The sequence below is a fragment of the Centropristis striata genome, chromosome 4, assembly GCF_030273125.1.
Source record: "Centropristis striata isolate RG_2023a ecotype Rhode Island chromosome 4, C.striata_1.0, whole genome shotgun sequence".
Lineage (NCBI taxonomy): Eukaryota > Metazoa > Chordata > Actinopteri > Perciformes > Serranidae > Centropristis > Centropristis striata.
In genome coordinates this window covers 37,781,427-37,806,705 of record NC_081520.1, presented here as the reverse complement: position 1 = coordinate 37,806,705, position 25,279 = coordinate 37,781,427, and the positions used below count along the sequence as shown (strand labels likewise).

Sequence of the window (25,279 nt, the reverse complement as noted above, 5' to 3'; positions counted from 1 at the left end):
ACAAGATAAACATGCGTCCTTTCACAATAAAATCTGATATTACAATATGCAGCAGCACGACTGCACACTTGGTGCCTTTTTCACTCGGCCACTGATAAGATAACATATGTTTTCAGAGTTTATCATACATGATAGTTATGCCCAATTAAAACATGTTGGATAAAAACAGTTTTAAAATCAGGCATGCCGTCTTTTTTTTTTTACAAGAGAAAGTAAAAGCCATAGATACAAACACAGCACCATGAAACCGCAACATTACCATGACAGGGAACCAAGGAACATCCAGAAAAAAGCAACTGAAAGGAGTGGTTTGGCAAAGAAAAAATAATTGTAACTGACCTCAATCAAATATAAAATGAGTTTTTTTTACACGTCATATTTTATCATCTTTATCATGGTTGGCAACAGAAATACAGTTTGCATGAATATACAGAGACCTCCGCTCACTCTACTCAGCAGTGGCGTGGCTTGCATCAAAGTGCCACTCCTCAGCACTCTTAAAACACGTATTCCAAATTTACATTAAATAAATAAACAGCGACTGCGTTGTGCAGCGAGCTTCAGCAGCAAACCTTCCTATCTAATCTGTCGTCACACAGCTGCTCGTCATTTCAAGTAACTTTGTTTGGTTCCTAACTTAAGAGATGAGCTCTCTCTCTATGGACCGGTTTTAATGTGGCACCAGATGTGAAACATAACGACCATCAGGAGGATTTAATTGACCGAATTTACTCGTGCTGCTCCAGAACTCAAATATAGAAGGACTATTTTTTAATTGGGGAAACGTGGTGGGCTTGTTGCCTCCTCTGTCCTGGTGACATGTTGGAGTGATAAAGCAAGAAGAGAGAAAGGATGTTGTCTGGCAGCACTGACAGGAGGCTGAAACTGTGATAGTGATGCTCTGGATGGATGTAACATTCAAAAAGGGGGGAGTGGGGGGGTGCCACTTGATATCAGCTTCCAGCTCGGCTTTCATCTCACTGCAGCGGGGACGCCTTTGTCGGGATCATGATCCTGGAATCCATGTGTTGAATGAGGGGAACTGGAGAAAAGATTTAGAGCTGATTTAGTCTCGGTACTTTTGATATTGATCATGTTCAGCAGTTTGTTGTTACTCAAAGTACAGGTGCATCTCAATGAATTAGAATATCATAGAAAAGTTTATTTACGTCAGTAATTTAATGCAGAAAGTGGAAATAAAACTTTATACACTACTGGTCAAAAGTTTTAGAACACACCAACTTTTCCAGAATTGAATTGAAAATTATGCAGTTTAATGTCTCAGTGTACTCTGAAATGAATGCACATTTGCAACATTTAAAATTCTTTATTGAGCATGATAGTGTTTTGAAAGTAAAAAAAAGATTCAAAATCACATTTTATGTTGGACTAAAGGACTAAAAAAAATACACAAAATGACCAAAAAAAGACACAAAATGACTAAAAAAGACATGAAAAGAATTCAAAAATGGACAAAATAGCCCAAGACTCCATAGAGTTAAGTTGTTAACCCATTTCTTGTTCCCTGAAAAAGGCCTTCTTGTATAATTCTGAAATGTACATTATTTTTCAGTTTTGGTTAACCTTACCTTTTTTTATTTACCTCTGGCAGTTCACCACTTACCTTTGTACCCTTTCATGTTTACCTGTTCATTTGACTTGAACTGCTTGAATTTCAATAAAAAACTGGAAAAATTGTGGTGTTCTAAAACTTTTGACCGGTAGTGTATATAGATTCATTACACACACAATGAAACATTTCATGTCTTAATTTAATTTCTTCTAATTATGATCATGGCTTGAAGACCTAACATTCAGTGCCGCAAAAAAATTGAATATTACAAAAGACCAATTTTAAAAAATATGTTTAATATGAAACTGTTGGCCTCTGAAAGTATGTCCATCTGTATAACTCAATACTTGGTTGGGGCTATTTGACTTGAATTACTGGAAATGGACTTTTCCATCATATTTTAATGTATTGAGATGCAGCTGTAGATAAAGCCCTTAACAAGTCAAGGAAACCCTTTGAAAAGCTTTCAGTCACACAGCAAGGAATTTTTAGTTTTTATAAAAGGGCTTTTTCCTTTTTGACCCTCTCACCTGTGTAATACACCACCTCGTCCCAGCCCTCCTGCTGCCAGGCGCCGTTCCTCGTGTCTTCTCTGGACTGAAGGTCTTTGTAGGCTGCAACCAAAGAATCACACATTACAGCATACGATAGTAAAAAAAAGAGTTGGTGCACTAAAGGTAGTTTTGCCTGCACTTAATTATTCCTTATCAATTAATCTGGTATTTATTTGAAAACTTTCTGGCCAATATTACAGGCCAGAACGTACAGTCATGGAAAAAAAATATTTTCTTGTTGAACAACAAATTGAAGAAAAAGGGTGGTCTAATCATTTTTTCCATGACTGTATTGGGTATAAATACAATAATGTGAGTTAATTGGACATGCAAACTAAAAATAAAACGACTTTATTAATAGGAACAAACAGCTGCTATCGCAAAACACATGTCCAGCAGAGACACTTCAAATCACACAAAGTAAACTGATCCATTGTTTGTTTAAACGTTTCAATTACTGCAGCTGCAAGTTCAGAAAACAATGAAAAAATAGCAGCTTTACATGGCTTTTTATCCAAACAGCCGTATCAAATAAACTCAAATAAATGTACAACTACAAAGGCACATAAAAGCATTAATGAATTAACTTCCATTAGCTCCCACTTTTACAAGCTGAAAGTTTACGATTAAACAAGACTTTCTATCAGTTTTTTTTCATCACTGATTTAATGGACTTGCAATGTTAACCAAAGAAAAATAATGCAGGATCCGCTCTAAAGTTTAATGGATTCTTCCCATGCTTGCCCCAAGTTTTATTCAAATTGGGCCAGTAGTGTCTTCATAATCCCTCTGACAAACTAAAAACGTAACCTCTTTGGCAGAGATAACGCTATACAGTCATAAAAAAATTATTAGACCACCCTTTTTCTTCAATTTCTTGTTAATTTTAAGGCCTGGTACAACGAAAGGTACATTTGTTTGGACAAATACAATGATAACAACAAAAATAGCTCATAAGAGTTTAATTTCTTGATAATGATTTTGGTTATTATCAAGAAAACTATGGAAAATGGCTAGATATCAGCTCTTAAATTAAACTCTTGAGCTATTTTGGTTGTTATCATCATATTTGTCCAAACAAATGTACCTTTAGTTGTACCAGGCATTAAAATGAACAATTAATTGAGGAAAACAATGGTTTAATAATTTTTTCCTCTGTAGATCAGAGAAAATCTTCAAATTTTAGAAGCTGAAAGCAGCACATTTTGGGGCATTTTTGCTACATAAATGACATAATACTCAAAACTGTTTTCAGTGGAACAACTAAAGACATCTGTATCCGACTGACCCCAGAGGTGATGAACCATATAGAGATTCCCAATCTGTGAGAAGAACCCTCCCACAGCTTCACTGTTGTGCTGGCGGTATCCGATGGCTCTCGCCCTGCAGACAAGAACAACAAGATGAACAATGAGTCATAACACGCGGCAGAAACTGAATCAGCTTCGTCTGGCCTAAACAAGACGAGCGCCTGCACACACAAGATACTTGACAAGTGTTCAAACAAGGATTTCAACATCATCTCTGGATTTATTCTGGACTGTGTTTAATTTACACAGTTGGATTTAGTCTTCCATAGCTGTGATTATCCAACCAACCACAAGATGTGACGCCATACTTACTGTATACGTGTTTATGAATCTTAACGCTCGCCAAGTCCATGTGAAACCACTGAACTGGTGTTAGTGGAAAGTTTTAAAAACATTTTCTGCCCAAAGCCAACAAGTACTTATTAAATCATAATCACTGTGTGGACAGAGAACTATAAAGCTTCAGTTCTTTATGTTGTTGTAACTTCAAAAAAATGTTTAAGCCTTCAGCTACACAAACTATATTAAAATTGCCATGAACTGCTTTCTTGGCAAAAGCTACTTGACTGTAGAGGTTTGTTCAAATACAGGCAGGTTAAAGTAACCATAAACACAACAGAAGAAAATAATTGAAGCGTTAGGAGAATGTGACTTGACATGTCCAAACATGATCTTTTCATTGACTTTTTTCATGTATGTTTTTTTTTTCTTGAAGTCACAAGGCAAAATGCTTGGAGGAGTTAATGTAGCAAACTGTATTTCAGTTGATTTTGAAAAAAACAGTCAGACAAGTACAAGAAATCCACTCTGGGGCAATCAGAGAGGGAAGAAAATGGAAAATGAAGGGGTGTGCAGAAAGCTCATGTCTTCATTTAAATCAATTGCAATCAGCTGCACTGTACAAGTGTCATCTCCAGTAAATGATGATTTTTCGCAACTATTATGTACACACATTTCTATTACACATAATATTCCTCTTGTATTTGAATCTTGGCTTGGGAGCATGACAGTTCAGCTTCAAAATAGTGCGTCTCTGTGGACTAGCTCTGATTAATGACAGCGTGGTGAGGAAGGTTTCATGTAGTGCAACTGTTCTGTAACTACACTTCGATGAAGCAAATGAATTCAGGCTGCCTTACCAGTAATTACCCCACTCGATCATGGTTCCTGGCTGGAAAGAGAGAAAACACAATGTTCTTTATTAGAATAAATCAGCTCTCTAAGCTACAGATTGATATCACACCTTCTTCTTCTGTCCAGAGTAAAGAACATTAACACACATAAATGGTAAAGACATAACGCAGGTATTCTGTCACGGTGAAGATAAGCTACAATAACAGCTACACCCTCAGGATTCTTCAATCATTCTCTGGCGCTTAAGACCAAAAACGCCCTGCTGTTCCTCGGATGTAATCCGGGTCAGTGATGAGGGATAATGGCTCGCATTCATCACGTCACAGGGAGCGCTGATCTAAAGACAGTTCCTCCTGTCAGATGAGAAAAACGACTTAATCTGCAGGGCGTGATTTGGTTCGAGCATTATGTAGGACTAAGACTGCTTTCAGTTTGACTGGTGGTTGTGTGAGTGTGGAGGTGATTTAGAGGTCACGGAAGCAAAGCATGTGATTTGGATTTCACCAGTTTAAATGGGAAAACGTGAGCGAGGGAAAGTGAAAGAGTAACGCTGTTGCTTTTTGGAACAATTATTGTGGAGGTGACCCTCGGCCCTGAAGACGCTGGTGGTGATGAGTTGAGATGAGAAGATGTAACCGACCAGTCAACTTTATCCAAACAAAAATTAATTAATAAGAAACCACTAAAATTACACCATTTCTCAACGGCAGCGAACAGCCCTTGAATGTTTCTTCAGTCAGTAAAAAAAAAACTAAACTTAACCTTGTGATAGTTGATGAAAACCACTTTATTCTATTGTCTTAATTTAAATGTAGCTAAAAGTAAACAATTTGCACTAACCAGATCCTGTAAAAAACAAAAGAATTCTGCGCTCCTCAGCAAAACTGGGAAGCTATGAATGACTCGACTGAAAACAACAGTCAAGACGAAAATAACCTGAGGCTGACCTGCAGAGCAGAGAGGACAAGAGAGTTTGTAAAAATAGAAATACCAGTAGTTCAATATGACTAGCATGTGGGGCCCCCATTTTTTCCCCGATATATATATATATATATATATATATATATATATATATATATATTTTTTTTTTTTTTGTTGTTTTTTTGTAAAATACATTTTGAAAGAAATTCAACTTGCATGTTTAATGTTTTATGATTATTGGCATTTGTGTTATACTACACAAAGGACCTTTTGTAGTTCTCTCTACCTGTAGCCATGCTAGTGCTGTTTCCATAAAGGGGCAGGATTTATATATTTCATAAAAAAAGGACACAGTGAGTTAAAGTTGTACCTACTTGGGGCTTGGAGGGTTAATAAATGATAATATTTGATCAGGTAGCGGCTCAGACAGTACCTGCCTCGGGTAAGTACTTACTGAGCCGTTGAACGGCGATTTCGCGCATGCGTGATTCATTTGCAGATTGGTCCAAACTGGACGCTGAGGGGTTAACAGCTCCTGCTCTGACTGCAGCTGGAAGAGACTGGTGCGGGAGGACTGGGCCGCTTGTGAGTGCTTTGGGACGGGACCTGCTACTCGTTAAGAAGAGTAGGAAGGAGTCTCCAAAAGTCTCCAATAACACCAGAAAAAGTTGCTAGATTTGTCGCTAGAGTCGCTAGAGGGGTCTGAATAGTCACTAAATATAGAGACAAAGTCGCTAAGTTGGCAACGCTGCTTGCCGCGTCGGTCTGTTGTCACATTCAGACTCCATTGGTTAGCCGCTACAAAAGTACCTGAATGGGAAGAGAGGCAAAGGGAAACTACTTTCCAAAAAGTACTCAGAAAGTACTCAGTTGAAACACGCCTATATTTGTGCTAGGTAAACACTGAACTCTCTCTCCAAACATCCACAGCGCTGTTTATGACGAGATAAACCCATAAATCTGGTCCAGTACCCACCCTGAGCTGGTAGGACCTGAGCTCGTAGATGTTGGGTCCCTCTCGGGGAACAGGCTCATTCCAGAAGCTGAACTCCAGCAGGAGCTGGTTTCTGCGAGACATCAGCATCTTACCCCGCTCCTTCCGGTACGCTGTGAACTCCTGCCAATGAACGGACACCAATCAATGAGATTTACTTTGACTGATGGCTGTACTCTGTTATTAGCGCAGTACTAGAACACTAAATCAGGGGGACACAAACAGGATGAAGAGGTCTTTACCTTGTTCTGCTTGAGCTTGTTCATCACCTCTGTTAGAGCCGGGTATCCACCTCTGTAACGCCACAGATGAACTGAGGAAACAGGAAACACATCATGGATGCAAAATCACTCAAACTATAGAAAGGTCATCTGATTCAAAGCAGGATCATCAAAAATTATGATTTCAGATTTATGCTTTAAGACTCCTTTTCTGAACAAGTCTTTGTGAAAATACCACATTTTTCCTTTTTATTTAAAAAAAATCATTAGAAGATGAAGAACGGTTCTGTTGTGACTTAATGGATTAGTGTTAAAAAAATATCAAGCCAATAACTGCACCGTGCTTCAGGACAACAATTAATGCAACATGTTGTAGTTGTAGAATGGAAAGAATCAACCCTGGAAAACAGGAATGTTCATATAAAAGTAGTACTAAAGCTTCTCTAGGTTTCCATCAGGGATTAATATGTCCTGTGTCCTGCCAGAACAAGAGCCGGGACCTTTTTCATCATTAAAGTCTTTAAATACATTTTTGTGTAATATTTAATGTTATCAGTTCTGTCATTCTTGTATTTCACAGGGACGTTTAAGCTGGTTAGATTATTTTGAATGCAATGGATGTTGTAAAAAGATGGCCTCAATCACTGAGGTCACACAGTGACACCTGAAGCATGAGAGATTTGTAAAGATCTAACATTATTTATAGGGGTGCAATAATCCAATAAAGATGCAAAGTGATAATATTGATACATAAAACCATCTTTAAGACACACCTTTATTTTATTTTGGGTAATTTAATAGTCTTTTATTTAATTTAACATTTCTGGAAGAGCTCAGTAATAAAATTGTCTGATTATATTTTGGTTAAAGGGGCAAATTATTTGATCTCATATCAGATTTTGCGAAATCAGCAAATACTGTATCCTAGTACAGACAAACGATACAATATTGTGCTGTGATGAAATGTAGTTATTCCAATTGTTTTGGATATTCTTTATCACTATTCTCTGCTGTGTGGTTAATAATTAAGGAGTTGTGAGCATGTTGTGTTTACTATGTTCCACTGTTATGTTAGAAACAGCAACAATAATACGTTGAATATCTCTGTCTGTTAGTTTTGGCACAGCAGCACCGAGGTGTGTCAGGCACTGTGGTTTTGATGCATTCTGGGAATATTTTTCTCAAGCCAACCCGCCAGATCAGCAGCCTCTCTGTGCTCCTAATGTACAAAATCAGCCCTGGTTGGTAAACATGCACACGTGTATGAGAAAGATGCCTGCTGTCACACTACAGATGTGTTAGTGTGTTGGTATTAATAATCCTACCAGCCTGGTCTTGTTCTCCATACCAGGTATTCCAGGTGCCCACCAGCTCACAGGGGTAGTACTTATCAGCATGGATGGAGGGCAAAACATCCTCACTGTGACCAATGAGAAACAACAATCAAACACTGAAATATGCTATAACCACAGACAAGTTTGATACAAGTTGATAGCACCACATGATAATTCTACTCCTTAAAGAATTGTCACTAGCACTTATTGCTGCACTAATAGCTGTTTTTGCACTATACCTTGATTGTTTACTTTTATTCTTCCTGTAAGTCGCTTTGGATAAAAGCGTCTGCTAAATGACTAAATGTAAATGTAAATGTGATACTCGGTTTCAATCTGGATTCACGCCTCCTGAAGGCCACTTTTAAACAAATCAATTCAAATGACAATCCTGTTTTCTGGTCACGTGACTCTTGTCTGATGTTACAAGTCTAAAGTTAGTCTCCAACTATAAGTAGGCGGCCTCCAGTCATCTTAGGAATGAGCAAAGTCGCTCTGTGACGGACTGAAGTCACGCCAGCGTGTCAATCACCTCACAGGAATAGACTGCTCACAAATATTTTTATTCATCTGTGTCGTAGGTTGTCCTACTGCTGCCACTACTGTTGTTTAAATTAACCGTCTGGAGTCAACGATCAAAACACATGACTACTTCATGACGTCATGTCAACTTCACTCTAAAGTTCTGGTTTGAAACTCCATGCCAATTTTTGTTTGATGATAAACGGCCAAGTAAAACCAGAGTGAAGGTCAAATACAGTCATGGAAAAAGATATTAGACCATTGTTTTCTTAATTTTTTTTGTTCAATTTAATGGCTGGATCAACTAAAGGTGCATTTGTTTGGACAAATAATGATAACAACAGATATAGATCATAAGAGTTTAATTTAGGAGCTGATACTAAGCCATTTTCCATGGTTTTCTTGATAATAACCAAAATCATTATCAAGGAAAAAACATGGAAAATGGCGGTTGTTATTATATTTGTCCAAACAAATGTGTATTTAGTTGTACCAGGCATTAAAAAGAACAAGAAATGAGAGAAAACAAGGGTGGTCTAATAATTTTTTCCATGAATGTATATTTAGCATTAAAACATCCTTATTTAAGCTTGTATATGTTACAGTTGCAACCTGTTCTTCATTGAGCATGTTTTAAAAGTAAAAAAACATAATTTTCAAAATCTGATTTTATGTATTTTGGGCTTCAAAATGTTGATCCAGTAAGTCAAAGTGAATTTTTTTTATCAGGTCTTATAGGTGAAGTTATGCTGAAAATAATGATACCAACATGGCATGGTAAACATTTTTTAAGTGGTATATACAGGCAGAATGAAAACGATTTAAAAAAAAAAGATAGTATTGTGAAATAACACTCACCAGAGTTTGTTGTATGAATCCAGGCACTCAGGCTTCACATTATGGACTGGAAAAGAAAGTCACATTTACAAACAACCTCGTCAATACTTCAGGATAAATGGTTCATTTTTAAGTACAAATACCGTGAGGTGAACTTACACTGAATTTTGTACAGGTTACTTTCCTCATTTTTGGTCAGTAAATTGGCGTGTGTGTCTCTCCTGGGATCGACTTTCCTCACAAACAGAGACTTGAACCAGCTGTCCTGTCCGTGTCTGCTGCTCGATGCTGCAAATCCCCTGCAAACACACGAGTCATGATGACTGGGTGGATGAGAAATCATCTTAGCAAGACTGGCTACCCTAATCTCCTATCTTGATCTGATCTTGATCGATCTGTTGGGATGTCAGGTTTGCACTCACATTGTGCATTTACATCTGTAAATGATCCGACACGCTTTGTTGAAAAAATACAATAATCTCAGGTTTATAGATGTTGTTGTACAGAAATGTTGTACAATATTACTTTCAGAATACTGACTGGGCTTGAAACGTCAGTGCATCTGATGTATATAGCATACAGTTACAGTTTATTTTCTTCGCTATAATTCCAATCTACTACAACTCAGAGGCAAATGAACTCTTTACTCCACTGCTATTATTTGATAACCGTAATTGTGATCACATTAATAACAGAGTTTTCCCTGCTATTATACGATGCTCAGGGGCAGCACCCAACCAGTTTTGGGCACTACTGAGGCCGACTAATTGGAAAAATCAATGTGGAAAGCATCAAAACTAACTAACTTTTAACTACGTCTAATGGTTGTAGTTGGTTCCCAGTGGACTTCTTTAGCAAATTTTGCCTTTAAGCTTTTTGGGTGTTGTTTATCAATTATATGCTCTAGCTTTTTAAAATTTCTTTACAGATGTGGTAATAATAATGGTCCAATATGATGTGAAACTCTATGTATTTCATTTAATTTTATTTTTTTTGGAGGGAGGACACTCAAACACCACCACCATGTGCCTCAGTCTAACATAACTTTAGGGAAAACTTGAAATAATACAAAATTAAATCATCAAATATGATGTATGATTGTGGAGAAACATTATAAGACTTAAATCATTCTCAGGGGAAGTTCACAAGCAGCATATAAGGTAATCAAAATAAGCCCCGCCCTCGCCAGCTGCAAAACTAAGGTGATGTTTACATGACTGCATTCAATGTTCAAATGATCAAATCCTATGATGCTAGTTATACTGAAATCGGTCATTCTGCAAAATAAATACCTTTACTTTAAAAAAAATAAATATATACATATATATTATTTAAATGCATTACATTTACTTGTAACTGAGTATTACCACTCTGTGTTATTACTTTAAAGTGAGTTTTAAGTGGCAGATATAAGCACTTCCTGCAGCACTGCTAACAGTGCATTAACGTTACTGCATCTACCAGGTTTACACACTATTTTTTAAGTCATATAAGCAGATACATCACATGTTTTCAAACAAACAACAAATTGACCTTGAGCGTTTGGGATGCACAACAGCAAAAGATGACAGAAACGTGTGTTATTTGGCTTCCACCAGCAAACACACGCAGCTTTAACGTTAAATATCCCGGAACAAAGTGTTTCGAGGTGGAGCTTTGATGTGAGAGTTAAAGCTGAAGGCCAGTGAGGACTGGCTAGCATGCAGCGGGCTAGCTCGCCCAGGCTCATCGTAGCCACCACGGAAACCTGCTGAATAAATGAATTAACAGCAGGACTTGAACTCTACAGACATGACGACTGAACGGGGACACTGGGGACTGTCCTACCTGCTCCACACGACCAGCTGTCCGGCCGCCTGGGCCCTGCTTTTAGCCCGACCCAGACCACCGCTGACTCTGTGAAGGACTCCAGTCGCCATCTTCCACTTCTCTCATGCACAGCGCAGTGATCGCAGCTCTCCACCAGGTGGCGCCGCAGCACCGCAGCTGATCACCGGTATCACTCCGCTCAGCCTGGACTGAACACAGGAGGAGGTAGTCAGATTATATTATATTATATTATATTATATTATATTATATTATATTATATTATATTATATTATATTATATTATATTATATTATAACAACAACAACAACAACAACAACAACAATAATTGCTATTATTTTTGTCATTGTTATTATATTGAGCTTACTACATTACACCTACTGTAATATATTATGTCATGCCTACTTCAAGTATCAAAAGTAAAAGTACTCATTATGCAGAATGGCCCACGTAGATTGTTTTATTGTTTTGTTTTATATATTATTAGATTATTATTTTTGATGCATTTATGTAAGCAACGTTGACCAAACACAGGAGGAAGTACTCATATTATATTGTATTATATTATATTATATTATATTATATTGTATTATATTATATTATATTATATTATATTATATTATATTATATTATATTATATTATAACAATAACAACAACAGTAATTGCTATTATTTTTTGTCATTGTTATTATATTAAGCTTACTACATTACACCTACTGTAATATATTATGCCATACCTACTTCAAGTATCAAAAGTAAAAGTACTCGTTATGCAGAATGGCCCACTTAGATTGTTTTATTGTTTTGTTTTATATATTATTAGATTATTATTTTTGATTCATTTATGTAAGCAACATTGACCAAACACAGGAGGAGGTACTCATATTATATTATATTATATTATATTATATTATATTATATTATATTATAACAACAGCAACAATAATTGCTATTATTTTTGTCATTGTTATTATATTAAGCTTACTGCATTACACCGACTGTAATATATTATGTCATACCTACTTCAAGTATCAAAAGTAAAAATACTCGTTATGCAGAATGGCCCACTTAGATTGTTTTATTGTTTTGTTTTATATATTATTAGATTATTATTTTTGATGTATTTATGCAAGTAACGTTGACCAAACACAGGAGGAGGTACTCAGATTATATTATATTATATTATATTATATTATATTATATTATATAACATTATATTATATTACAACAACAATTACAATAATAATTGTTAACATTTTTGTTATTGTTATTATATTATGCCTACTACATTACACCTACTGTAATGTATTATGTCATACCCCTACTCTACTGTTTTTAGTTGTGAGTAAAAGTATAAAAGTATCAGCATCAAAATGTACTTTTAAAAAAAACTTGTACCCACTTAGATTGTTCTTAATATACTGTTACGTGGTTTGATTTATAAACATGTATAATCATTTACAATTGATTGTGGTGGGTTTTTGTGTTGTTGTTTTTGTAGTGGAGTAGAAGTATAAAGTTACATATGTGGAAATACTCAAGTAAAGTGCAAGTACCTCAAAATTGTACTACTTGTAAATGTAAATCTACTTAGTTACAATCCACCACTGGTTATATTGATTATTACTTATTACTCTATTACATCTTTAGTTTTAGGGCTGAACTACGTAATTAAGTAAGTATTTTTAATTACATTTTGTAGTGGCTTGCCTGTAGTTGAACTATATAAGACAAGATAAGATATTCCTTTATTAGTCCAACAATGGGGACATTTTCCATGTTACAGCAGCAGAAGTGTACAGCAAGCATAGGAAGAAGCATCAATAAAATAACAATAAATAGTAAACAAGCAATTTTATTATTATTATTATTATTAATAATAATAATAATAATAATAATAATAATAATAATAATAATAATAATATAAGAAGAAATATAAATTCCTAAACTTCATTCATATTTGCATTGCAATTCAAGTAATTAAAATTATTTTCTTTCTTGCCATTTCATGTGTCGTTAACTACTGAAATTACAAACCATTTCGGGCCGTACATGGAAATCCATGATTTGATTATTCATTTATTTATTTAGTTAAAAACATACCTATGAACAAATTTTTGCTATAGTTTTTAATGTTCTACAAAACTTCAGAGAAGTTGCTGCATGGTATTTTATAGGTCAACTGACTCCAGTGTGATGAAGGCAGCAGGTGTTGGAGGGATAGATGTTGTTTACAAAACCAAAGCTGGCATTTATTGCAGTTTTCCATAAATAGTGGGGTATTTGTTTTTGTTTGTGTATAACCTGTGAACCATTGAATACTTTTTGCAATAAACTCAACTGAGTGGAATATTTTGCTGTTGCAATTTCATATTACATACTTTACATGACCTTTTATTTTTTATTAAGGTTGCTCCATTGTTTTCTGACATCAGGACACCTGGAGTTCATTACAAGCGTAGCATCTTGAGCTGTCCTCAACTAAAGACATTTTTAATCTTTTAATAACACACATTTTATCGATGAGTTGATTTTTATTGACAGATCTGTAAAACTTTCTCCACAAAGAATCATGCGAACAGCACTGTGAGATGTGCTCATGTTTCCTGGAAAGAAGTCATTTACTATGAGAAAAGCCTAAAACATTGACTAATTGACAAAAGAAATCTTCTTCCATTAATCTTAGTAGTGAGGAGGAAAACCAGTTACGTAGCTGCTATTGAATTTTCCTTTTTACAGCAGATGTTTTAACTTGTCACAGTAGGGAAAACACAAGTGTAACTGATATAAGTACTGATGGCTCTGTTTTATCCATAAATCTGTGCCAATGAGCCAGCACAATACCAGGGCCCTGGAGAGAGAACACAAAACATAAGTTCAACCTTTATTAAGGTTATTAATAACACCTGTGCTTTGACATGTCCCAAATGTCTGTGGTGACAAAGGCCTATTGTTTCTTGTGATGGATACGAGCCAATCGGAGGCTGGTCCCACAGTGTGTGTCTGTAGTGCATCATATCCAAAAGTAAAATCATCTTCAGCTGGATATCTAGGGAAAAAAACTGGCCTTCTCTGACTCTGGCAGATATGAGGGCCGTGGTCTTGAATTAAAGCTGGTATTAAAGCCTACAGAAGGCTTTAATACCCATGGAGGAATGTAACTGAGTACTGTACTTAAAAACAGATTTGAGATACTTGTAGTTTACTGAAGTATTTCCAATTTCTTTAACTTCATACTTCATAGTTTTACTGTTTACTTTACAACTTTGTCTGACAGCTTTAGTTACTAGTTACTTTGTGTCCAGTGAAATCCATTTATTTCCAGATGTTATGATTTTGAATGTTTCTGATAAACTGAAAGATGACGTGTTCCTTTATGTGTTGAGAAAATTCTCCTTCTTCTTAAGCTAAATAAACTCTTTAAAGACCTTCCTGGATCGGCTGTAAAAATGAAGTCACAAACCTCAAAACAGGGCTGGTTTATAAACTTTTTAAGAATTACCAGCTTCTCACAGGTCAGCAACACTACAAACATACAATGATCTTATAGAAGATGATGCACTGCTGTAGATCAAACTACCCAACAGTATACAAAGGAGTTAAAATAGCAAAACTTTAAACATCCACATCTGCACTTTATTTTTTCACAGTGCGGTATTGAGACTTTTATTTTAATAAAGGATCTGAATACTTCTTCCACCACTTTTAAATTCAAAACCTAATACAATATTCTTTAATATACCTTATCCAAGTAAGCAAGTAAGAATTGCATTGCTGTATAAACCATGTTTTTTTCATTGCATGTGACCAGTGGTGGAAGAAGTATTCCGATCATTTCCTTAAGTATAAGCACTAGTACCACACTATGAAATTACTCCATTACAAGTAAACCTTCTGCATTCAAAAACTTACTTCAGTAAAAGTACAAAAGTACCAGCATCAAAATGTACTTTAAGTAAAAGTTCTCGTTATGAATGGACCCACTCAGATTGTTTTCTATATTCTAAATATGTTATTAGATCATTTGTATTGATGCATTTATGTAAGAAGCGTTTTAAATTTGTTAAGATAGGGCTCATTTTAACTACTTAATATACTGTTATGAGGTTTAATTTAAAAAATGTATAATAACTTTTAATTTATCATGTTTTTATGTTAAATCTCGACTTGAAAAGTAACTAAATCTGGCAGCTAAATGCAGTGGAGTAAAAAGTACAACAAAATATAGTGGAGGAGAAGTATAAAGCTACATAAAATAGAAATACTCAAGTAAAGTACAGGTACCTCTAAATTGTACTTAAGCACTGTACTTGAGAAAATGTACTTCGTTACATTCCACCACTGCATTGGACAATAAGTCTCCTGAATCTTGAATCAAATGGTAATTTGTCTTTGAATACATTCCAGCAGTTTTAAAGCACATTATAGACATCATTTTTTTTAAAAACATATAAACTTCAGTAAAGTGACCTAAAATGTAAATGACATCAAATATAAAACTGTAAGTACAGCTAAATAAGAATTACTGGTTCAAGGTCCATTCTAAATAAAAAGTAATATGAGCGATAATAAAAGGAAGATGTTCAATAATAACTTCCAACTTAGTGTTCATGGTGGTCTTACGCTTCCCAAAACAGAGTACACTGTTTGAACAGGCGGGGGCGCTACAGTTTAATACATAGTCCATCAACAGAAATTTTAGTTCACAGTACAACTAAGACCACTGTCCATTTATATAAACAATATGGAAACCATCAGACTACCCATTCTTTGTCTCTGCATGAAAATATTGCTCAAACTTGCAGTTATCTTTACCTCACAAACTTGCCTCCTGGAACACTAAAGTTGAGCATATTGGGTTTTGCAGGTGGCCTGGGTGTGACCTTTGCAATACTGGCATAGAAAAACATGAAAAGATAAAATGAGGAGCTGATTCTTTGGGAATTCCAGCTCTTATGGTCTTAAATACTGCTGTAAGTAATGGCTGGACCGTGTTTTTATGTGCTGCAAGGCCTTCAGGAGGAGCACGTCATAACTGCTGATGGATGATGGAGAGGTTGATGAGGTTGCAACCATGGAGGAATCCAGTACAGTTGAGATTGATTTATTATTTGACAGAGTGACTATGAAGCTAACGGGGACCATATTGCAAAAGCCTACTTGGCTTTAGGAGAAAGACTACTTACCACCAGTGGAATTCAGAAACTATGGAGGGATTTGTTTTAAGTTCAAAGACATGAATCATAAGGGAGTGTTTTCTCTGTGAAACATTTTTGAATAACAAAAGGCAAAATGTGGATATGTCTGGGAATTCAAAGTATGGACGTTTCTGCTGGAATTTTGCTCTTTTAGGTTGGAAATTTACCACAGTGGTTCATTTTGTGGGAGGAAATCTCTACTTAATTTTCACCTCAGTACATAGTTTTGTTGAACTTCCTGTTTAATTTGATTGTGTATTGTGTATTGTGTATTTGTGACACCAGCAGCCATCAGCATCAATATAAATAATGTCCAGTAGGGCTTGTGCCAGTACAGTGCAGTTCCTATAATGTCAGTGTTAATCTGAATGGCCCGATCTGTGTTTTTAATGAATATAGTTGGACGTGGTATACTTTTACAAAGGGCACATTTTATTAATGGAAGAAGTGAGATCAGCTATTACAAAGAACTCCAGTTTCACTCCTCCTGCTGAACATATACAGTAAATGTACCTCATTACTGCTATATTAAAATTAATATTGTGGGGTCTTATCGCACTGTTGAGTAAGCTTTTGATACACCTTGTAAATCTCTCAGTTCTAATTTTGCAGATAAAATAGCACTTTCTGACAGAGTACATCCAGCACTGAAGAGTTACCTGGTTCAGATCCTCATCCAAAGTGTGTCATAATCTGTCATCACCTACTTTCAGCAGTGGCGTCAACTTGCACGGGATGCCACATGGCTCATTTCTAGAGACCATCTTTTTCTTCACCTCAACAACATAATTTTAAAACGTCACCATCAGTGTGCTGTTTTTATGATTATAGTACAATCACTCGTCAACGTTTTTCATGGCGATTGGATCTGTTGACATGCAAACTCTGTAGCTGTTATGATTTCATAGGACTTTTAGGACCATAGAAATAGAACGTGGATAGAGCAGACATCCTTATTCAAATGAACAAAGCAGGATGGTCAGAGGCCATTCTTTTGTGTTATGTTGCCACACTGCAAAAAAGCCAACTTGTATTTTTTGGCCTAAAACAGTGATTTAAGTTGGTAAAACTTGGAAATATAAATTATTGACATTTAGGGCAATAATGTAAGTTAGCACAACAAAGGAAGCCAGTTGTATGGCCAAAAACAACTTTGTGAGTTGTTGTTACTTATATCTTTAAGTTGGGGTTCACAACAAGGGACATTAGTTCTACTAACTCTTATTTATTTGTTGTGAAATGCGGGAAAGCGGTGAAATTCGGTCATTAGCGAAAGTTAGCAGCTAACTGATGCTAGCGGCTCTGCTTGTTACAGCTACAAGAGTAGCCATTAGCATATCAATGCTAACTCAAAATTGTGGTTGCAACATTAGCTGACATTTCAAAGTGGCGTTACAATCGTGCCAATTCAGCACATTGCAGAAGTAAGGATTACAAGTTATTACAATGTAAAATTATAAGTTAGTACAATTTACAGTTGAGTTGACAAAAATCTGAATTCAGAGTTGAGCAAACTCAAAAACAAAACTTAAAATATTTAGTTTAATTGTCCAACTTTTTTGAGTTCACCCAACTTTTCTTTTTTTGCAGTGCATGGCAATGCTATGATGAAGTATGGTATCAGTGCTGGGCACCATTTCCTTTTGAACTAGTCAAATGACCACAGCAAACAGTTGAATGTGAGTGATTATGACTTCTTGTTTGTTTTGGCTTAAAAGTGAAGCATGAAAGTTTGTTCTTGACCTTGGATATGAAGCTTTTGACAAAACCTATTTGAGGTTTTGGGTTTTTCTAACAAAAATCACATGAAAACAGCAAACTTTGGACCGTATGTTGGACCATATGGTTAAAAGCTAGTTAGTGTGAATTAAGCTGTATTTGTTGTTGTTTCGTTTTTGTGAAGTCTATTCTATCTTGCCTCTATTTTGGATTCCACAGATCTTTGCACAGGAGTGAAGATAAATGTGATTTTCCATGAAGTCATCAGAGTATAAATCACCCTGCCTTGAAGTTCGGAAGGCAGATAGGAAAGCAAATGTCTCATTGTCTTTAAATTAAAATAAATCTGAGGTATTGTAGACTTGAGTTTTGTAATTTTAAGTTTAATTTAACTGCTTTTAATCCTGGAGTATTCCTTATGATGTATGTATTTCTTGACTGTGTTGTCTTCTGCCTTTAGTACAGCAATTGTCTGCGATTGAACAGCTGCTGTAAATACTTTTGATGCATGTTCTTCATTTCTATGGTACAAGTCCATTCTGGTATTGTTTTGGCACTTGCCTGCAGCTCTAATATCACCTACAATACACTCAGATTTCGCTTTTGGAATACAATGAGTTTCTCAAAACCAAGGCTTCAAGAGGAACAGCTGTAAAAACAGCTGATATGAATCCCCAACTAACGCACCAGAAAACCATGGATGCCATTTATCAGGGAGTTTAGAAATATTTAAAAAATGGTCTTTGTTTAACTCTCTTGAACCCACATGGATAAATCCCTCACTGCAGCCTCTCATATATACACTTTGTCCCGGGTGGATCTTCAGAAAATTGAATATCTCCAAACCAAATTATCTAACCGGCTGTCTGTTTCCCTCCCCCTCCTCTTATTATCCTTGGCAAAATTACGGACATGCTTTCTGGTTGAAGCTCTCCAAGAAATGCTGTCGGACTTGTGAGAAAATACTTGAGACATTTTGTTTATAGCCGTCGCTCCTTATCTTGTCTGGGCACAGCAGTGAGTGAATGCAGCATGACTGCACACAGTGGCATTAAAACATTTATAATGTCTGATGCGATGGCCGATTAATATCCTGGAATAAGTCTGTGTTTTTAGTTAAACAATGTAATAAAGATAAGAACATGGCTGTTGCCAAGAATTACCAGAGTGTGCCCAATCTATGATGTCATGGAGTGATATATCGCCTGTCAGCAGATCACTGTGACTCAGGCTTCAAACAAAGTTGTGTTTCTTGGGTTCTGTAATTTCTAAGAAACATAGAACACTGAGTCTAATAATACGTGGTGGCCATTGAAGACAATGTGATTCTTTAAATCCTTGGGTTTCTCATGGCCAAGTCTAGAAAGACACTCTCTAAATGCTGAATAGGTCTTTCCATATTCTTTTTTTAGATGATATTTTGGTCATTTTATGCTTTATTTGATAGTGACAGAGGGAGAATGGAGGGGGGGGGGAAGAGGGAGAGACATGCAGCAAAAGGACCTTGGGCCAGATTCAAAAAGATTACTACAAAAGGAGTTGTAGTAATAATAGCATAGAGCAAACCCCCTCACTGCGAATGACAATGCTAGGGTATGTCCTCAGGAATGGAACTTTTAATTTGAAAACCCCAATTCTATTCTATTCTATTCTATTCTATTCTATTCTATTCTATTCTATTCTATTCCATTCTATTCTATTCCTATTCTGTTCTTTTATAATGTATGCTATTATATTATATGCTATTCCTATTGTATTGTATTGTATTGTATTGTATTCTGTCCCTGTTCTATTCTATTCTATTCTGTTCTGTTCTTTTATAATATATGCTATTATATTATATGCTGTTCCTATTGTATTGTATTGTATTGTATTCTGTCCCTGTTCTATTCTGTTCTATTCTATTCTATTCTATTCTATTCTATTCTATTCTATTCTATTTTATTATGTTCTGTTCTGTTCTGTTCTTTTTTAATATATGCTATTATATTATATGCTATTTCTATTGTATTGTATTGTATTCTGTCCCTGTTCTATAGTATTCTGTCCCTGTTCCATTCCATTCCATTCTATTCCATTCTATTCTATTCTATTCTATTCTGTTCTGTCCTTATATGCTATTATATTATATGCTATTCCTATTGTATTGTATTGTATTCTGTCCCTGTTCCATTCTATTCTATTCTATTCTATTCCATTCTATTCTATTCAGTGTTGTGTCTGTACATGCTGGAGTGTCTTTTGTCTTTCTCTTCTGCATCTCACTCCTGTTTGTGTCTTGATTTATGTCAGGATTTTAAAGCCTCTTTTCATAGATTCCCAGTGGTTACAGTACATTGCAGCTGCTGTGCAATTACCCTGTAGGCCAGCTCTACAAACTTAAATGAAACATGCTTTCATATGCAACTTAGTGAAAACTGACGGTATTATTTACACAACCTAACAAGTGAGGGAAAAAGCCATTATTTATGAAGGCAGAGTCACTGACACAAATGAAAACTTAGTTTAAATTCATAAGGACAAGTGTAATGTAAATTATTGTAACACCAAAGCTATTCTATTCTATTCTATTCTATTCTATTCTATTGTATTCTGTTCTGTTCTGTTCTGTTCTGTTCTGTTCTTTTATAATATATGCTATTATATTATATGCTATTCCTATTGTATTGTATTGTATTGTATTGTATTGTATTGTATTGTTTTGTATTCTGTCCCTGTTCTATTCTATTCTATTCTATTCTATTCTATTCTATTCTGTTCTTTTATAATATATGCTATTATATTATATGCTATTCCTATTGTATTGTATTGTATTGTATTCTGTCCCTGTTCTATAGTATTATTTCCCTGTTCTGTTCTGTTCTATTCTATTCTATTCTATTCTATTCTATTCTATTCTATTCCATTCCATTCCATTCCATTCCATTCCATTCCATTCTATTCTATTCTATTCTATTCTATTCTATTCTATTCTATTCTATTCTATTCCATTCCATTCCATTCCATTCCATTCCATTCTATTCTATTCTATTCTATTCTATTCTATTCAGTGTTGTGTCTGTACATGCTGGAGTGTCTTTTGTTTGTCTCTTCTGCATCTCACTCCTGTTTGTGTCTTGATTTATGTCAGGATTTTAAAGCCTCTTTTCATAGATTCCCAGTGGTTACAGTACATTGCAGCTGCTGTGCAATTACCCTGTAGGCCAGCTCTACAAACTTAAATGAAACATGCTTTCATATGCAACTTAGTGAAAACTGACGGTATTATTTACACAACCTAATAAGTGAGGGGAAAAGCCATTATTTATGAAGGCAGAGTCATTGACACAAATGAAAACTTAGTTTAAATTCATAAGGGCAAGTGTAATGTAAATTATTGTAACACCAAAGCTATTCTATTCTATTCTATTCTATTGTATTCTATTCTGTTCTGTTCTGTTCTGTTCTGTTCTTTTATAATATATGCTATTATATTATATGCTATTCCTATTGTATTGTATTGTATTGAATTCTGTCCCTGTTCTATAGTATTATTTCCCTGTTCTGTTCTATTCTATTCTATTCTATTCTATTCTATTCTATTCCATTCTATTCTATTCTATTCTATTCTATTCTATTCCATTCCATTCCATTCTATTCTATTCTATTCTATTCTATTCTATTCTATTCTATTCTATTCCATTCCATTCCATTCCATTCCATTCCATTCTATTCTATTCTATTCTATTCTATTCTATTCTATTCTATTCAGTGTTGTGTCTGTACATGCTGGAGTGTCTTTTGTCTTTCTCTTCTGCATCTCACTCCTGTTTGTGTCTTGATTTATGTCAGGATTTTAAAGCCTCTTTTCATGGATTCCCAGTGGTTACAGTACATTGCAGCTGCTGTGCAATTACCCTGTAGGCCAGCTCTAGAAACTTAAATGAAACATGCTTTCATATGCAACATGGTGAAAACTGATGGTATTATTTCCACAACCTAACAAGTGAGGGGAAAAGCCATTATTTATGAAGGCAGAGTCACTGACACAAGTGAAAACTTAGTTTAAATTCATAAGGGCAAGTGTAATGTAAATTATCGTAACACCAAAGCAAGAGTGTGACATTTTATGAATTATATATGACATTATATATATAGTGCTAAATGAGATCAATTGCTTGAGTTGTGGAAAGCTTTTATGATGTGAAATGTCTCTAGCCCTGTAATGTTCACTGTTTCATTTGTAATGGAAACACATCAACCACATTGTATTGTAAGATTTATTACCAACATATTCATCATACCGTTATGAAAGGGTACATCTGAGGTGTAACCTTTGTATATTGGACAGTCAAGTCTCCTCTGTCTTGTCTTGGCTTGAGCTGTCTGGCTCGGTGATGCACTTCATCTTCAGTGATTTCTCAATCAGCCTTTGAGAATGGACAGAATGGGGTCCTGGGAAATAAAGAAATCCTGTGTACTTACTGTGGTATTTCATGACGTGGGACTCTCTCCCTCCTGTCTCGGTTGGCACAGTGCTGCACTCATTCTCTGTACAGTAATACTTAGACATAAGGTCAGAGGTGTGGATGAAAAATTAAGTGGCCAGTGCTCAAGGCCAAAAATAAGACTTTAGAGAGGGCGGGGATGCAGCCTTGATGAGCCAGGTCTTCTTTCACCTATGATGTTTGTCTGGAAGCAATTTAGCCTTTACATCTTAAGACACATCTACAGATTAGAGGGGTGTTTTTCTCATACATCACAAGCACCAAGGCCGCTTTTTCCCCCCCTAAATGGCAGAAAAAGAGCATGGGCTGTCCTCCCACTGCTCAGCAATGGGCATGTGTGAGAGAATGTACTTTCTCGATGGATGAATTGGAGACCTAAATGTTTTCTCCCCATTATCCTGATCAAACATTTTCTGGTATTTTAAACCACATGTTTTCTCATGATTATATCATCCGGTTCATTGCAACTGAAAACTTTTTTCAGGCATATTTTCATTTTTCTCATCAAACAAAAGGAAAACATGCAAAGGCTTCCATCTAAAATGATCAAAATTTGATCACAGTGACGTGTAAAATACTCCTCACAGTTGAGCATCCTGGAATTTTTTCCTCACAGAAAAATGGGCCATTGATCTGCAACTTTATCTGCTGTCATTTCTGTTGAATCATTTATTCATTTTCCATATTATTTTTTGCTGTCTGCTTCAAGGTCACGGGGGGCTAAAGCTATTACTTTTATTACTGCAATAACCTAGTATCCCCATGTGAATAGGTATCTATCTGAACAGATAACTTCTATCTGGAAAAAGTTAAGTTATGCATATGGACGGCTCATCATGTGATTCTGATGATGTTTCGGGTTATTTAATTCCACTTCAAACAATTAATGTGATGGACAAAATCATATTTGTTATTTTTTAAATATTTTTTTTAAATTCAGCTCTATTTACAGGGAGTGTACCTAGGTTTTATACATAGATACAGAACATTTACTGGGGGCCATCATATTATTATAAAATTATTGTAAAACTTATTTTAAAATGAATGATTGTAAAACTTTTTTTTTTCATTCTGAAATGTGAAAACAAGTGCAAATTTTGAAAACAAATCCACTCTTCCACCTCTTCTATTTTGAAGAAACACTCAGACTCTTTTATTCAGCTGGGATGTAACAATATTGTGTCTGCTGAGCAATAAAAAAATATTCATATTTTCAAATGAGACTGTTTATTAATATCAATATTATTTATAAACGAAGATAAGACTTTATTTATCGCACAGTGGGAAAATTCAGTCATCACAGCAGCTTAAGATACAGAAGGGGAAGGTACAAAGAATAATCCAGCAAATTGCATATAGTAAAAAGTAATAAATTCAGTCAGGTAATAAGTATTTGTTGTATGTGTGTATCTCCCAGTTTTACAGCGTTAATATGTGATGTTTATTTTACATTCAGTCTAAATGTGGACGGTTGAAAGAAACCAAGAGCTGAAAATTGATTTTGAGGTAATGTTAATAACTGCACTCATCTTTAGTTTACTGGCCTTAAACTGGGGGAAGATACTGTAATGGGTGTTTTTTTTAATTTAGATACTATTTTTAATCTTCTTAATATAATATGTAATAATATCATCATTGATTGATGTTTTGTTGTTTACCTGACTGTAGGTGCAGTCTAGCATTACTTGTTTTATTTTTGGTATTGTGCATGATAATCAAGAGTATTGTGTCTTTGTGTATGTTAAATCTGATGACAATAAATGTATAGATGTGATTTTGACATTTCAAAAAATTGTATGAGATATTACATAATGTAATCACAAATGATAAGCAGACAATAACAGGGAAAATGTTGTTGTAAAGTGCAGGTTAAGGTTGAAGTTTTTTGTTGTTGTTTTTTTATAACACATTTTGGTGGTCATTGCTAAATATGAATTTAGGTCAAATATGAATTTCAAGATTCCAATTAAGTGATCATACTGACTGGAAGCAGATCCTTCCTTCTGCCATAATGTATGGATTTCATCTGATGCCAGACACAAAGCTCCATTTTTGTCTTAGTTGCTGCTGTTGTCCTATAAATCTCCCATTCAGGTCGGCACTTTTCTTTTTCTTGTTGCTGTTGTTTGGCCACTGTACCTAAACTGTGTGGTAATCCGACATTTTGTCATATCCAATCTATTTATGTTTAAAGATGCTGCTGTGTTGTTTTTGTTTTGTTTTTTGTTTTAACTTTCATTGTTTTTTCTTTTCTTGTATACCAAAAAAGCATATAAAACTATGATTGCTTTGTGTGAAACATGTATTCTAACCAATGTGAACTTGGCAATAAAAAGAATATTTAAAAAAAAACAAAAAAAAAACATGAATTTCAAGGGACAATAATGGTTTATTTCATCTCACTAAAAATCACAGTACTGCAACCTAAAGCTGCAGCAGTAAAGGCCAGAAATGACAGCTCACTATATGGACAGCTTACTTTTGAGTTAAGAATTAAGATTCAATTATCCTTCACAAGCTGCAAATGACATGACACTTTATTATGGTCGGACTTCAAAAATGAGAAGGGAGAATGTTTAGCTCTGTAGCTCGCTCTGTCAGACACTCGGTCAGTCAACAAAAATTTCCCCGCCACAGTTTTTACCTTAG

The 25,279-nt window shown here is 35.3% G+C and overlaps 1 protein-coding gene across 1 annotated transcript; it reads right to left on the bottom strand.

The window, feature by feature from the left end:
* Positions 1–16: 16 nt before the first annotated feature.
* On the bottom strand, positions 17–11,319 carry LOC131970179 (protein NipSnap homolog 2-like). The gene is made up of 10 exons (XM_059331493.1): positions 11,228–11,319; positions 9,560–9,699; positions 9,422–9,467; positions 8,033–8,127; positions 6,729–6,799; positions 6,469–6,609; positions 4,577–4,608; positions 3,416–3,510; positions 2,104–2,187; positions 17–1,042 (listed from the first exon to the last, which is right to left on the bottom strand). Exons 1-10 carry the CDS (start codon positions 11,317–11,319, stop codon positions 978–980), a joined length of 861 nt encoding a protein of 286 aa, XP_059187476.1. The 3' UTR covers positions 17–977.
* Between the last annotated feature and the right edge of the window lie 13,960 nt (positions 11,320–25,279).